This window comes from Macaca mulatta, chromosome X, assembly GCF_049350105.2.
Source record: "Macaca mulatta isolate MMU2019108-1 chromosome X, T2T-MMU8v2.0, whole genome shotgun sequence".
NCBI classification, from domain to species: Eukaryota; Metazoa; Chordata; class Mammalia; order Primates; family Cercopithecidae; genus Macaca; species Macaca mulatta.
This window is the reverse complement of record NC_133426.1, coordinates 49,296,571-49,311,604: the sequence shown is the minus strand read 5'-3', so window position 1 is coordinate 49,311,604 and position 15,034 is coordinate 49,296,571. Positions and strand designations below refer to the sequence as shown.

At 52.6% G+C, this 15,034-nt stretch overlaps 1 protein-coding gene and 1 pseudogene across 18 annotated transcripts in view; both read left to right on the top strand.

The window, feature by feature from the left end:
* Positions 1-904: 904 nt before the first annotated feature.
* Positions 905-1,596, top strand: LOC715831 (heat shock protein beta-1 pseudogene; annotated as a pseudogene).
* Positions 1,597-2,163: 567 nt separating this feature from the next.
* CACNA1F (calcium voltage-gated channel subunit alpha1 F) overlaps positions 2,164-15,034 on the top strand; it is a 28,491-nt gene continuing 15,620 nt past the window's right edge. For 9 of the 18 annotated variants that reach the window (XM_077988745.1, XM_077988742.1, XM_077988739.1 and 6 more), the window contains exons 1-15: positions 4,386-4,668; positions 4,909-5,051; positions 5,146-5,298; positions 7,017-7,213; positions 7,325-7,428; positions 8,634-8,791; positions 9,066-9,158; positions 9,266-9,359; positions 9,525-9,551; positions 9,700-9,860; positions 10,771-10,996; positions 12,642-12,849; positions 12,940-13,060; positions 13,175-13,256; positions 14,719-14,764. In XM_077988745.1, coding sequence (XP_077844871.1) covers positions 5,172-5,298; positions 7,017-7,213; positions 7,325-7,428; positions 8,634-8,791; positions 9,066-9,158; positions 9,266-9,359; positions 9,525-9,551; positions 9,700-9,860; positions 10,771-10,996; positions 12,642-12,849; positions 12,940-13,060; positions 13,175-13,256; positions 14,719-14,764 — 1,644 coding nt within the window. In that variant the 5' untranslated portion in view covers positions 4,386-4,668; positions 4,909-5,051; positions 5,146-5,171. Of the gene's footprint in view, positions 2,220-3,590; positions 3,841-4,210; positions 4,317-4,385; positions 4,669-4,815; positions 5,052-5,145; positions 5,299-7,016; positions 7,214-7,324; positions 7,429-8,633; positions 8,792-9,065; positions 9,159-9,265; positions 9,360-9,524; positions 9,552-9,699; positions 9,861-10,770; positions 10,997-12,641; positions 12,850-12,939; positions 13,061-13,158; positions 13,257-14,718; positions 14,765-15,034 lie in introns of those variants that run through there. The other 9 variants (XM_077988746.1, XM_077988740.1, XM_077988743.1 and 6 more) reach the window with 4 other exon arrangements.

Below are 15,034 nucleotides of genomic sequence, written 5' to 3'. Positions count from 1 at the left end.
AAGTGTAGTTCTGTGAGCGAGCACGGCGCATGCCGGATGTGAGGCCTGGGGTGAGTGTGCACGGAGGTTGAGCTTGCAATAGCTGCTGGGAGTTGTAGTTCTTCCACCTGCAGTCCAGTGGGCTCTTCCAAGGGAAAAAGGAACAACCCGTGTGGTGGGGAGTGGAGGGGCCAGACAGAAAGGGGCTTCTTAACTCATTCGTTTAAGGCGGCATTCATCTTCTAGGCTATGAAAGTGTACACATTAAGGGCAGAATTTTAACACAGAGCGACTACTTCCCTATGTCTTAGTCTCCTCATCTGTAAAATGGGACTATTGACAGTACCTGCTTTTTAGGATTAAAACAGAATTAATTTATATAAAGCATGTTGTACTATGTGCCTGACACATAAGATAAGAAAGCGCTATGTAAGTTATAGTTACTAGTATTCATGCATTCAATAAATGCTTTAATATGATACACATTTGTACACTCCAAAGAATAATTACACAGCAAATATCTATGTAACTGGCTAGGTGCAGTGGCTCACGCCTGTAATCCCAGCACTTTGGGAGGCTGAGTCGGGTGGATCACCTGAGGTCAGGAGTTCAAGACCAGCCTGGCCAACATGGTGAAACCCCCTCTCTACTAAAACGAGAAAAATTAGCCAGACATGGTGGCGCATGCCTGTAGTCCCAGCTACTCGGCAGGCTGAGGCAGAAGAATCACTTGAACTGGGGAGGCAAAGGTGGCAGTGAGCTGAGATTGTGCCATTACACTCCAGCCTGGGTAACAGAGCGAGACTCTGTCTCTAAATAAATAAATAAATAAAGCAAAAGAAATCTATGTAACCATTTCTTGAACAGCCGAGGCGCGCCTGCAATCCCATCAGTTTTGGAGGCCAAGGCTGGAGGATCGCTTGAGGCCAGGAGTTTGAGACTGGCATGGGCAATACAGCAAGACACCATCTCTTAAAAAAAAAAAAAAAATGACACCTGTCCAAGCAGACGTCCCAAGCAGAGCCTGGCAGCATGACCGAGCGCCGCGTCCTCTTATGGCTCCTGCCGGACCCCAGCTGGGACCCCTTCCGCAACTGGTACCCGCACAGTCGCCTCTTCGACCAGGCCTTCGGGCTGGTCGCAGTGGTTTGGCACCAGCAGCTGACCAGGCTACGTGAGCCCCCTGCCCCCCACCGCGGTCGAGAGCCCCGCGGTGGCCGCGCCCGCCTACAGCCGCGCGCTCAGCCGGCAGCTCAGCAGCGGGGTCTCGGAGAACCGGCCCACGGCGGACCGCTGGCGAGTATCCCTGGACGTCAACCACTTCGCCCCTGACGAGCTGACGGTCAAGACCAAGGGTGGCGTGGTGGAGATCACCGGCAAGCACAAGGGCGGCAGGACAAGCATGGCTACATCTCCCGCTGCTTCATCCGGAAATACACGCTGCCCCACGGTGTGGACCCCACCAAGGTCTCCTCCTTCCTGTCCCCTGAGGGCACACTGACCGTGGAGGCCCCCATGCCCAAGCTAGCCACGTAGTCCAACTAGATCCCCTTAGAGTCGCGGTCCCAGCTTGGGGGCCTAGAAGCTGCGAAATCCGACCAGTCTGCAGTCAAGTAAAAGCCTTAGCCCGGATGCCCACCCTGGCTGCCACCACTAGCCATGCCCCCGCACCCACCTGTGTGTTCTTTTGATACGTTTATCTTCTGTTTTTCTCAAATAAAGTTTGAAGCAACCCAAAATTTAAAGAAAAAAAAAAATTAGTTGGGCATGGTGAGGCACAACTGGCTGAGGCCTGAGGATCACTTGCGCCCAGGAATTCAGCGCTACTGTGAGCTATGATCAAGCCACTGCACTCCTGCCTGGGTGACAGAGCAAGACCCTGTCTCTAAAAATAATAATAATAATTGATAATATTTGATCTTTTTTCCATAGAGATATTGCACATATATTAGGTTTTTCCTACATACTTCGAATTCCATATACTATTGGAAAATGACATCCTTTTCTTATTTTAGTTTGACTGTTTGCTGCAGGTGTATATTTGGTAAACATTTCATCTGTTGCCAGGCTCTGGCCCACAAACGTCCCATTTGCACCCCCACCACCACCCTCCCATACGACATTGTTATCGCCCCGCCCTGTGGCCTTAATCCCTCCAAAGCTGGGGAAAGAGAGGGGGGTTGTGTGCAGATGGCCCTTCAATCTCGAAAGGAAGATGTCGGAATCTGAAGGCAGGAAAGGTGAGAGAATCCTTCCATCCCTGCAGACCCTTGGAGCAAGGTGGAGCTCCACCCTCAGCCCCTCTGACCCACCCATTGCCCACCCAGACCTCACCCCCAGAGAGCCTCTAGGTGACCAGAACCACATCACCCTGTTCCCCATCCCAGCCAGCCCCAAACAGCCTCTCTGCCACCAGAGCCCTAATGCTCAGCCTGACCCAGACACTGCCCCCCATGGCCTCTCAGCCTCATCCACAGCCTTAGTTGCCAAAGGAAACCCAACCTCAATCCTGGCTCTGACCCCTATCCGAACGCCCACCTGAAACCTAACACAAAGTCTACCAACCAGAAGGCAAACCCCTGTTAGAGTCCAAACCCCACCCCAGATACAGACCTAAAGTCACCTAACCTCAACCTCAACCCCGGGATGTCAATACTGTTAGTGAGTGCAGTCTCTGACTTTCCAGAAAGTACACAGACCCTTTTAAAAAAACAAAAACAAAAAAGAGAGAGAACACATACTTGATGATGGTAGTAAGCCATGAGGGCTCTAGAGTTAGACTGGGTGTGACTCCCCATTCAGGCACTTCAGCAAGTCGCTTAACCTTTTCTTCTCAATTTTCTCATCCGCAAAATGGGAATAACACTATGTGCCAGGCATTCTTTTGATTCTGAACTCATTTAATCCTCACAACACCGATATATTGTAGGTAGTCTTATTATCATCCTTTTTATACAGATAAGGAAACTGAGGCTCAAAGAGATTACATAATTTGCCCAAGGCAACACATAGCTACCAAGTGGTAGAGTCAGGATTTAAACTCAGGCAGCCTGGTTCCTCCAAAGCTGAGAATCTTAACCAGGCCAATCTACTGCCGCTCTGAGGCTGAAACGAGACCATGGGAACTGGGAGTGGTCTTAGCTGAAAACCCCAATGCAAACTTCAAGTCCCACTCAAAACTCACCTTTGACCCTAACCTGTATCCTAATTCTAATTCCAATTCATTCAAATACCCAGTCCTAACCCTTAGTCAAAGCTCCACTCCTACCTATATTTAAACCCATCTCCACCCTAACCCAAAATCCACTACTCAAATTTAACCTTAAATTTGCCCACCGCATGGCAATTTAAACTTTACCCCCAACTCAAACACCAAACCCTACTGCATTTGGAAATGTAATCTCACCTTCACTCCCCCTATAAACTCTCACTCTAGCCTTAATCTTAATTCGAACACTCTTACTTCCCAGTCCTTAACCCAGCTACTCCCAGCTCTCCCTAATTTTCCATGCTCTTCTCTCCTTCCTTCAAACAGAAGGACAGGATCAGGTAGGAAGCAGCCACAATTGCCCCAATACCCTGTCCCTCCCTGACACAGTTTCTCCATATAGACACCACCCCAGAGCCCAGTCCAGCCAATGGGGCAGGCCCTGGTCCCGAATGGGGGCTGTGCCCCGGGCCCCCAGCTGTGGAAGGTGAAAGCAGTGGGGCATCAGGCCTAGGAACCCCTAAGCGAAGAAACCAGCACAGCAAGCACAAGACAGTGGCAGTGGCCAGTGCCCAGCGGTCACCTCGGGCACTCTTCTGCCTCACCCTGGCCAATCCTCTGCGACGGTCCTGCATCAGCATCGTGGAGTGGAAGCATCCTGGAAGGCAGTGGCGGGGCCCAGGGGTAAGGGTCATCAGGGTACCAGAAGTCAAGAATTGGGTCAGGGCTGGAATGGAGGAGGGCTGAGGTCATCAGGGTCAAGAGTCAAGAACTGGATTGGGGGGCCGGTTCAGAAAGGCAAAGGTCACCGGGGTTCAAGAGTCAAGGACTGAATCACAGCAAGAGTTGGGGATGGCTAAGATTTCCAGGAGGGACAACGTCAAGGCCTTGTGAGGGCAGGGGTCGAGAATGTCAGGACCTGTCACCTTGGGAGTCAAGGGTCAGTGCTGGGTGGGAGGTCCCCAAGGGAGTGTGGGGGTTCCAGTGCCACTCTGCCAGGGTCCTTGACTGTGTCCACCTGAGGCCCTTCGACATCCTCATCCTGCTGACCATCTTTGCCAACTGCGTGGCCCTGGGAGTTTACATCCCCTTCCCTGAGGACGATTCCAACACTGCCAACCACAACCTGGTAAGGCCCGCCCCGCCCCAGCCCGTTCCCAGCCAGCTAGAGACCTAGTAGAGCTCACTCCTTCCAGCCAGACCCCGCCCCCTCTCTGACCCGGATGGCCCTGCCTGGCCCAGCCCCACCCTCGGTCCTGACGATGCTCCCCATGCCCCCGTCAAACCCCGCCTTCAAATAACTCCCCGACTTCCCGCCCCGCCCCCGGTCCCACCCCCCAGGAGCAGGTGGAGTACGTATTCCTGGTGATTTTCACTGTGGAGACGGTGCTCAAGATCGTGGCCTACGGGCTGGTGCTCCACCCCAGCGCCTACATCCGCAATGGCTGGAACCTACTCGACTTCATCATCGTCGTTGTCGGGTGCGTGTCTGCGGGGGGCACCCCACCCTAGTCGCCTTCCTACCCTCAGGCCTGCTGAATTCTGGGCTCAGGAAAGCGATTCTTTCAGACCGCCCCCATTCGGCAGCCAGAATCAGGAATATTATTAAAACCCATTTCTATTTCTAGTTACAGGGACTTGTGCTTTTCTGAGAAGGTTAGGTTGGAGGGGGGAATCCCAAGGCCTGACCTCCGCCTCCCTGCTCGGTGCTCCCCCATCAGGCTGTTCAGCGTGCTGCTGGAGCAGGGCCCCGGACGGCCAGGCGACGCCCCGCACACCGGGGGAAAGCCAGGAGGCTTCGATGTGAAGGCATTGAGGGCGTTTCGGGTGCTGCGGCCACTGAGACTGGTGTCTGGGGTCCCGAGTGAGTGGCACATCCCCCGAGGTCGGAGGTGGAGGGTGGGGTTGGGGCTGAGCTGACCCCGCCCTTATTTCTGCCTACCCCTCCCTCCCCGCAGGCCTGCACATAGTGCTCAATTCCATCATGAAGGCTCTGGTGCCGCTGCTGCACATTGCACTGCTCGTGCTCTTCGTCATCATCATTTATGCCATCATTGGGCTCGAGCTGTTCCTTGGACGAATGCACAAGACGTGCTACTTCCTGGGATCCGGTTAGTCGGCCCGCCCCTCCTAGGCAGAACATGCCCCCTCCTCTGGTTTCTAGATCCAATACTGCACTCAGGGAAACCCGCTGAAATTAACAAGACTCCGCCCCTAGGCTCAGGTTCCATCCCCAGATAACCAAGTCCCACCCATATATTCAAGACTCTGCCCTAAATCAGACTACAACCCACCTCGCTTATAACTCCGCCCCATCACAAGACTGTACCCACAGGCTGCCCCGCACTTAAGACAAGACCCTGCGCCTTGGCTCGTGCCTGTATTCCCGGCATTTGGGAGGCCGAGGCGGGAGGATCATTTGAGCCCAGGAGTTCGCGACCAGCCTGTGCAAAATAGTGAGCTCCAGTTTCTAAATAATAATAATAATAACAAAATAAAAACAATTTTTAAAAACTTTATCGGCCCGGCGCGGTGGCTCACGCCTGTAATCCCAGCCCTTTGGGAGGCCGAGACGGGCGGATCACGAGGTCAGGAGATCGAGACCACCCTGGCTAACACGGTGAAACCCCGTCTCTACTAAAAATACAAAAATTAGCCGGGCGCTGTGGCGGGCGCCTGTAGTCCCAGCTACTCGGGAGGCTGAGGCAGGAGAATGGCGTGAACCCGGGAGGCGGAGCTTGCAGTGAGTGGAGATCGCACCACTGCGCTCCAGCCTGGGCGACAGAGCGAGACTCCGTTTCAAAAAAAGAAAAAATTATCCTCGGCTGGGCGCCGTGGCTCACGCCTGTAATCCCAGCACTTTGGGAGGCTGAGGCAGATGGATCACTTGAGGTCAGGCGTTCGAGACCAGCCTGGCCAACATAGTGAAACCCCATGTCTACTAAAAATACAAAAAATGAGCCGGGCGTGGTGGTGCACATCTGTAATCCCAGCTACTCGGGAGGCTGAGGCATGAGAATCGCTTGAGCCTGGGAGGCGGAGGTTGCAGTAAGCTGAGATCGGATCGCACCACTGCACTCCAGCCTGGGCGATGGAGTGAGACTCGGTCTCAAAAAAAAAAAAAAAAAAACTATATTCTCCACGACTGGTCTCATACACTCAGACCATTTACCCGACCCTCCCCTCTTTTCAAGAGACCCGTCCAAATTCACAAGACTCCGCCCCCAGGCTCTTGCCTCATTGTTATTTAGAAGACTCCACGCCAGGATTTAAATCCCTGTTGGTGGGATCCCTAGCTTGCCAGTGGTTCAGAATACGGAGCTCGCAGGGTTCTGCCCTAGAAGTGGAGCTAAGTGTTGCCTTAGAAAAATGTAGGACTGGCCGGGCACGGTGGCTCACGCCTGTAATCCCAGCACTTTGGGAGGCCCAGGCGGGCAGATCACAAGGTCAGGAGTTCGAGACCAGCCTGACCAATATGGTGAAACCCCGTCTCTACTAAAAATACAAAACAAATTAGCCGGGCGTGGTGGCACACGCGGGTAATCCCAGCTACTCAGGAGCCTGAGGCAGGAGAATTGCTTGAACCTGGGAGCTGGAAGTTGCGGTGAGCCGAGATCCTGCCACTGCACTCCAGCCTGGGCGACAGAGGGAGACTCCGTCTCAAAAAAAAAAAAAAAAAAAAAAAAAAAAAAAAAGAAAAGAAAAAAGAAAGAAAAAGAAAAAGAAAAATCTAGTACCCAAGTCGAACTTCCTAAGTGGGCGGGGCTTCAGGGTGGCAGCGACTGAGAGTGGGCCTGCTTCCAAGCCCCAAGCTCCAGTCTTCCTGCAGACCTGGAAGCGGAGGAGGACCCATCGCCCTGTGCCTCTTCGGGATCGGGGCGTGCATGCACGCTGAACCAGACTGAGTGCCGCGGGCGCTGGCCAGGACCCAATGGAGGCATCACCAACTTTGACAACTTCTTCTTCGCCATGCTGACAGTCTTCCAGTGCGTCACCATGGAAGGCTGGACCGATGTGCTGTACTGGGTGAGGTGGACTGCGGGCACAGAGCTCGGAGGCTGCACCTGCCTTTCCTCCCTGACACTCACGCAGGAGTGTCTGCCTACCCTGAGGGATGCATGCCTTTTCTCTCCCCAGATGCAAGATGCCATGGGGTATGAACTGCCCTGGGTGTACTTTGTGAGCCTTGTCATCTTTGGGTCCTTCTTCGTCCTCAACCTTGTGCTTGGCGTCCTGAGTGGGTGAGGGATCTAGACACTCCCTGCCTCCCACCCCTCAGCCACTGCCCGCTTCTTTGTGCCTGGCAAACTCCTAGGCATCCTTCAACACCGATCTGAAATACTCCTTCATTTAATCATGAGCATCTATTGTATGTGACGCACCATTTTAGGAATGGAACAAAAGGCAAAAATCTCTGCCTTCCTGGTATTACATTCTGATGGGGAGAGACAGAAAGTAGCAACATATGCAATAAAATAAGTGTGTGCATTTATATATTGGCACGCACATATATGTAGTGTTTTATATGGAATGTGTACTGTGGAAAGAAAGGAAAGATAAAAGATAAGAATGGAGAGATCTTGTGATTATAAATAGAGATGTCAAGAAAGGCTGTCTAGGCCGGGCGCGGTGGCTCAAGCCTGTAATCCCAGCACTTTGGGAGGCCGAGACGGGCGGATCACGAGGTCAGGAGATCGAGACCATCCTGGTTAACCCAGTGAAACCCCGTCTCTACTAAAAAATACAAAAAATTAGCTGGGCGCGGTGGTGGGCGCCTGTAGTCCCAGCTACTCGGGAGGCTGAGGCAGGAGAATGGCGTGAACCCGGGAGGCGGAGCTTGCAGTGAGCTGAGATCCAGCCACTGCACTCCAGCCCGGGCGACAGAGCGAGACTCTGTCTCAAAAAAAAAAAGAAAGGCTGTCTTGACAAGGTGTTATTTGAGTAAAAATGTGAAAGAAGCCAGGTGCAGTGGCTCATGCCTGTAATCCCAGCACTATGGGAGGCCAAGGTGGGAGGATGGCTCGAGGTCAGGAGTTCGAGACCAGCCTGGGCAACATAGTGAGACCTCATCTCTACAAAAAATGAACAAAAATAGCTGGGCATGGTGGCGCACGCCTGTAGTCCTTGCTACTCAGGAAGCTGAGGTGGGAGGATTGCTTGAGCCCAGGAGGTCGAGGCTGTGGTGAGCTATGATCACACCACTGCACTCCACCCTGAGTGATGGAGTGAGATCCTGTCTCTGGGAAAAAGGAAAAAAAAAGAGAGATGAGGTGCACCATCTGAGGGAAAAGCATTCCAAGCAAAGAGAATGGTCAGTGCAAAGGCCCTGAGGCTAGAATGTGCTTGGCATATTCAAAGAGTAGCCAGGAGGCTAGTGTGGCTGGAGAGATGAAAGCAAGGTGTTCAGATTGGCTCCTCCCCCTAGCCCTCTATCCTCCTCCCTCAGGGAGTTCTCCAAGGAGAGAGAGAAAGCAAAAGCTCGTGGGGACTTCCAGAAGCAGCGGGAGAAGCAGCAGATGGAGGAGGACCTGCGGGGCTACCTGGACTGGATCACTCAAGCCGAAGAGCTGGACATGGAGGACCCCTCCGCCGATGGCAACCTTGGTTCTATGGCTTAAAAGGGCCGGGCGGGCCATCGTAGGCAACTCCAATCTGGTCCATTCCCTGCATGCCTTAGATGTGGTCTGCCATCCTGAGACCCACCTAGGCCTGATCTGCAACAACTCTAGCCCCAGCTCCCCCCTCCCAAATTATGGCTCAAAATGCAGAATCAAGACCAACCTCAGCTATAAAGACTCCAAATGACGCCCCTACCCTAGACATGGCCCTAACCCTGCCCCCAGTATGTCCTCCCTAATTGTCTTTTCTCTCCCTGCAGGGCCACAGCTGACCGAGCTGACCAATAGGAGGCGTGGACGTCTGCGCTGGTTCAGTCATTCCACTCGCTCCACACACTCCACCAGCAGCCATGGTGGGGGTCCAGCCAGGCTGGGGTGGGGGTGGGTAGGCAGAGGTGAAAGCCAAAGGTTGGACCTTGGGGTCTTCAGGTCCTGACCACTATCCCCACCTTGCCTACAGCCAGCCTCCCAGCCAGTGACACCGGTTCAATGACAGAGACCCAAGGCGATGAGGATGAGGAGGAAGGGGCTCTGGCCAGCTGTACACGCTGCCTGTGAGGGCCCCCAGACCCTGACCCAGCCCAGAAACCAGTCCAAACCCTGACTCTAGTCCTTTCTTTAGCCTCAAGCCTCAACCTCAGTCCTTGACCTCTGGCCCCAGTTACTGACTCCCCTTTTGCCCTTTATGACACCCACCTCCCATCCCCCCTCTTTTTCAGAAACAAGATCATGAAAACCAGGGTCTGGTGAGTTGGGAAAGTTGTATGAATCCTTGACTCCATGACTTTGAAACCCCCCACCTCCAAGCCCTCATCACCTTTGAGACCCCCCACCTGAGCCCCCCAAGGCGGGCTTAGGTAGGTGATCTCAGCCTGTGGGCTCCCCTTCCCCCAGCCGCCGCCTCCGCCGAGCCAACCGGGTCCTTCGGGCACGCTGCCGTCGGGCTGTGAAGTCCAATGCCTGCTACTGGGCTGTACTGTTGCTCGTCTTCCTCAACACGCTGACCATCGCCTCTGAGCACCACGGGCAGCCTGTGTGGCTCACCCAGATCCAGGGTACACCCCCAGCCTGCCAGTCGTCTCCCCCAGCCTCCTATTCCTTCTACCCCAGAAGCTTAAATCCAGGACCTCTACGGTGCGGTGCCTCAGCCCCCAAGACACTGCCTTTCCCCCCAAATAAATCCAGAGCCCTTAGCCTATTCCATCCCACCTTGTAGCTTACACAGGTAGAACTTTCTGTGTGCCTCAAGCTCCTTTCTCAGCACCTTTCTTTATGTGTACTGACAATTTCTTCACCACAACCTTATGCGAGTTAAATACTAAGGCACAGAACACTGAGCACCAAGGCACTGAGGGGTTAAACGACTAATCTCGGGACTCAGCTAGTGAGTGGCAGAGCCGGAATTAGAACCCAGGCAGCCTGGCTCCAGAATCCAGGCTCTTATCATCACACTGTCTGGACAAGTTCTCCACATCTACAAAATGGAGATGATAGATAATAGTATCCACTTCATGAGGCAGCGAAGAGGAGTAAATGATGTAAAGTGAAAAGTGCTTAGGACATAGCCCACCATAGAGCTAACACTTTATAAGTGTCAGCTCTTACTATTATTCATTATAATCTCAGCCCCAGCCTGAATACTGAGCACATTTCTAACCCATAGCCCACAAACAAGCCCCAATCCCAAAGAAACCCTAGACTTTAACTCTACTTGTAAATTTGGGTCTTCTGGATTCATAGTCTGGCCCCCACCCCGACTCTGCCCCACATCCCCATCTCCAAGCCCCTCAAAACTTCACCTACTCTGACCTACAAACTCACCCCAATCCCTAGCCCTAAGTTTTCCCTCAGCCAGCACCTGGCCTGATACCAGCTACCTTGGGTCACCCCATGGTCCCTAGTTACCTCCCCACATGTCACCATGGAAACTGGCCAGCCCAGTCACCCCTGCCCATCTCCCCACAGAGTACGCCAACAAAGTGTTGCTCTGTCTGTTCACGGTGGAGATGCTTCTCAAGCTGTATGGTCTGGGCCCCTCTGCCTATGTCTCTTCCTTCTTCAACCGCTTTGACTGCTTCGTGGTCTGTGGGGGCATCCTGGAGACCACCTTGGTGGAGGTGGGCACCATGCAGCCCTTGGGCATCTCAGTGCTCCGATGTGTGCGCCTCCTCAGGATCTTTAAGGTCACCAGGTGTGTATCAGGGGAGGGGGAAGACTAGGTCCCCAAACACAGCCCCAACAGCCCCCACCCAAGCTCCAATGATAACTTCATCTGCTTCACCATTCATTGAGCAGACATCCATTGAGTGCCTGCTGCGTGCCAGGCACCCTGCCAAGCCCTAGGGAAACACCAGGAATCAAGCAGACACAAGTTCCTGTCTTCATCCACTGAGGAGAATGTCTACTCCATTTCCATTGCCTTCCTCAACCTCAACTCCTGCTCTAACGTTTTTCTCCAACCCCATCTCCGATATCAATGCCATACTCATTCCCAACCCAAACCCCATCCCAAACCCCAACCACAATACCATCTCTGATCCCCAACCCCAACCACAGGTCACCTATGAGCCCATTTACAGCCCTAACACCCATTCCCAAGCCCAACCCCATCTCCCACCTCATCCCTAACTCCCAGCCCCATCCCTGTCACTAACCACCAACCATAATACCATCCTTATTCCCCAAACAGAACCCCCATGTCCCTAACCCCTACCTATCACCCTATCTTCAACTGCAACTCCATTTCCATTCTCAGCCCCAGTCTCATCCCATCCCCTCCTCTATCCCAGCCCTCAACCACAACTTGTCCTTAACTCCATCTCCAACCCCAAATACGTCACAACCCCATCCCCAACACCAGGCCCAGTCCCAACCTGAAGCCCAATTCTAGCTTCACCAACTTCCATTAAACCTCCATCCTAGGCTGGGTGCAGTGGCTCACGCCTGTAATCCCAGCACTTTGGGAGGCTGAGGCGGGTGGATCACGAAGTCAGGAGTTCAAGACCAGCCTGGCCAAAGTAGTGAAACCCCATCTCTACTAAAAATACAAAAAAATTAGCCGGGCGTGGTGGCACGTGCCTATAGTCCCAGCTACTTGGGAGGCTGAGGCAGGAGAATCGCTTGAACTCAGAAGGTAGAGGTTGCAGTGAGCTGAGATTGTGCCACTGTACTCCAGCTTGGGCAACAGAGTGAGACTTCATCTCAAAAAAAAAAAGAAAGAAAGAAAGAAAAAGGAAAAAGGAAAAAAAAACCCTCCATAGTAACCTTATCTCCCAATCTCCCATTACACCCCAACACCAACTCTAACACCAAACTCTCAACTTTCCCCTACTTCTTTACTTTTTTTTTTTTTTTTTTTTTAGACGGAGTCTCGCTCTGTCGCCCAGGCTGGAGTGCAGTGGTGTGATCTTGACTCACTGCAAGCTCCACCTCCCGGGTTCATGACATTCTCCTGCCTCAGACTCCCGAATAGCTGGGACTACAGGCGCCCACCACCACGCCCGGCTAATTTTTTTTTTTTTTTTTTTTGTATTTTTAGTAGAGATGGGGTTTCAGCGTGTTAGCCAGGATGGTATCGATCTCTTGACCTCATGATCTGCCCGCCTCGGCTTCCCAAAATGCTGGGATTACAGGCATGAGCCACCGTGCCCAGCCTCCCCCACTTCTTACTCTCATCTCACCCCAACTCCAAAATCAGTTCTAACCCTGACACCAAAGCTATTTGAGCCGAACCTTCCCAGGTGCATCCCAAGCTGGAGCCCTGCCCCGGCTCCTGATGCTCCAGCCACATCCAGTGGACATGGCATCGACCCTTCCGCCTCCCATTTCTGTTGCAGACACTGGGCATCTCTGAGCAATCTGGTGGCATCCCTGCTCAATTCAATGAAATCCATCGCATCCTTGCTGCTTCTTCTCTTCCTCTTCATCATTATCTTCTCCCTGCTTGGCATGCAGCTGTTTGGGGGCAAGTTCAACTTTGACCAGACCCACACCAAGCGAAGCACCTTTGACACGTTCCCCCAGGCCCTCCTCACTGTCTTTCAGGTGGGATCTGGAGACCATGGGATGGGTGGGTCGGGGAGACCCTGGAGTTGGAGGGGGTCCAAGAGCTCCATGGTGACTTTCCACCCCCAGATCCTGACAGGTGAGGACTGGAATGTGGTCATGTATGATGGTATCATGGCATACGGTGGTCCCTTCTTCCCAGGAATGCTGGTGTGCATCTATTTCATCATTCTCTTCATCTGTGGCAACTGTATCCTTGGAGCTTTGTGGGGCTGGATGATGGTTGAGTGGGGGTGGGTAGGGGGACCTGGGTGGTCTACAGGCAGGGTGCTTCTCCATCCTTTGCAGCCTAAGCTCATCCCAGACATCCTGTTGAACGTGTTTCTTGCCATTGCTGTGGACAACCTGGCCAGTGGAGATGCAGGCACTGCCAAGGACAAGGGCGGGTGAGATCTGGCTCCACCCCTAACACAGTCTCTCTCTGGAATCCCTAACTGGGAACCCCTCAGACACCCCCACCACCAGAGATGCCTCTAGACACCCTGGTAATCCCCATCTCCAGATACCATCTGCCAGTCCTCATTCATTCAACATGCATCTATTGAGTGCCTACTGTGTGCCAGGTCCTGTTCTAGATGCTAAGGAGACAACAGGGGACAAGGCAGACAGAGTCCTCACCTTCATGGAACTAACATTCTAGTTGAGGAAGGCAAGAAAAATATAAACAAATGAATATATAATATATGTTAATAATATGTAATAAAGAGAAATAAAACAGAATGAAAGGACAGCAAGAAATGAAGATTGCTCTTTGGGGTTAAGGTTGGCAAGGAAGGTCTCTATGAGGAAGTGACATTTCACCAGAGACTTGAATGAAGTGCAGGAGTGAGCCATGCAAATATCTAGGGGAAGAGTATTCAAAAGGGGAGTGGCAAGTGCAAAGGTCCTGGGGTGCTAATGTTCTTAGCACTTTTTTTTTCTTTTTTTCTGAGATGGAGTTTTGCTCTTGTCACCCAGGCTGGAGTGCAGTGGTGCCATCTCAGCTCACTGCAACCTCCGCTTCCCAGGTTCAAGCAATTCTCCTGCCTCGACCTCCTGAGTAGCTGGGATTACAGACGTACACCACCATACACAGCTAATTTTTTTTATTTTTTGTATTTTTAGTAGAGACAGGGTTTCACCATGTTGGCAAGGCTGGTCTTGAACTCCTAACCTCAGGTGATCCACCCACCTCAGCTTCCCAAAGTGCTGAGATTACAGGCATGAGCCACTGCACCTGGCCGCATTCTTAGCACTTTCAAAAAAAATACCAGCGATGCCGGGGTGCAGTGGCTCACACCTGTAATCCCAGCATTTCGGGAGGCCGAGGAGGGTGGATCACCTAAGGTTAGGAGTTCGAGGCCAGCCTGGCCAACACGGTGAAACCCAGTCTCTACTAAAAATACAAAAGAAAATTAGCTAGACAAGCTCGCTTGAACCCAGGAGGTGGAGGTTGCAGTGAGTCAATATCACACCACTGCCCTCTAGCCTGAGCAATAGAGTGAGACTCCATCTCAAAAAAAAATAAAAATAAAAACAGTGAGGCTGGAATGGAGTGAGGAAGGAGGAGCGTGGTATGGAGTGAAGGTCAGTGGAGGAAATGGGGGGCCAGATTGAGGGCATTCTGGGCCAGGGTGAGGACTGTAGTTTTTCCTGAATTAAGGAGCCGTGGGAGGGTTGTGGGCAGAGTTGGGATGTCCCAGACAGGGTTTAACAGGCTCCCTCTGGCTGCTTTGACAACAGACTGTTGGGACGGGCAATGGGGAAGAGCGAAGCAAGAAGGTTCTATGGGACTCAAGAAAGGTCTGTTCTGACTGTATCGATCCCCCTTTGCCCATCTGCAGCAATCACCCCTATTTCCTCGCACAGGGAGAAGAGCAGTGAGAAGGACCTCCCACCGGAGAATGAAGGCCTGGTGAGTTAGATGCCTGGGCACTGTCTACACCTCCTACTCCCACCACTACCTGTCTATGTGTGCATGTCTGGTTTTTTTGTTGTTGTTGTTTTATTTTGAGACAGAGTCTCACTCTGTCGCCCAGGCTGGAGTGCAGTGGTACCATCTCGGTTCACTGCAACCTCTGCCTCCTGGGTCCAACAGATTCTCCTGCCTCAACCTCCTGAGTAGCTGGAATTTACAGGCGAGTGCCACCACACCCGGCTAATTTTTGTTATTTTTGAAAGAGAC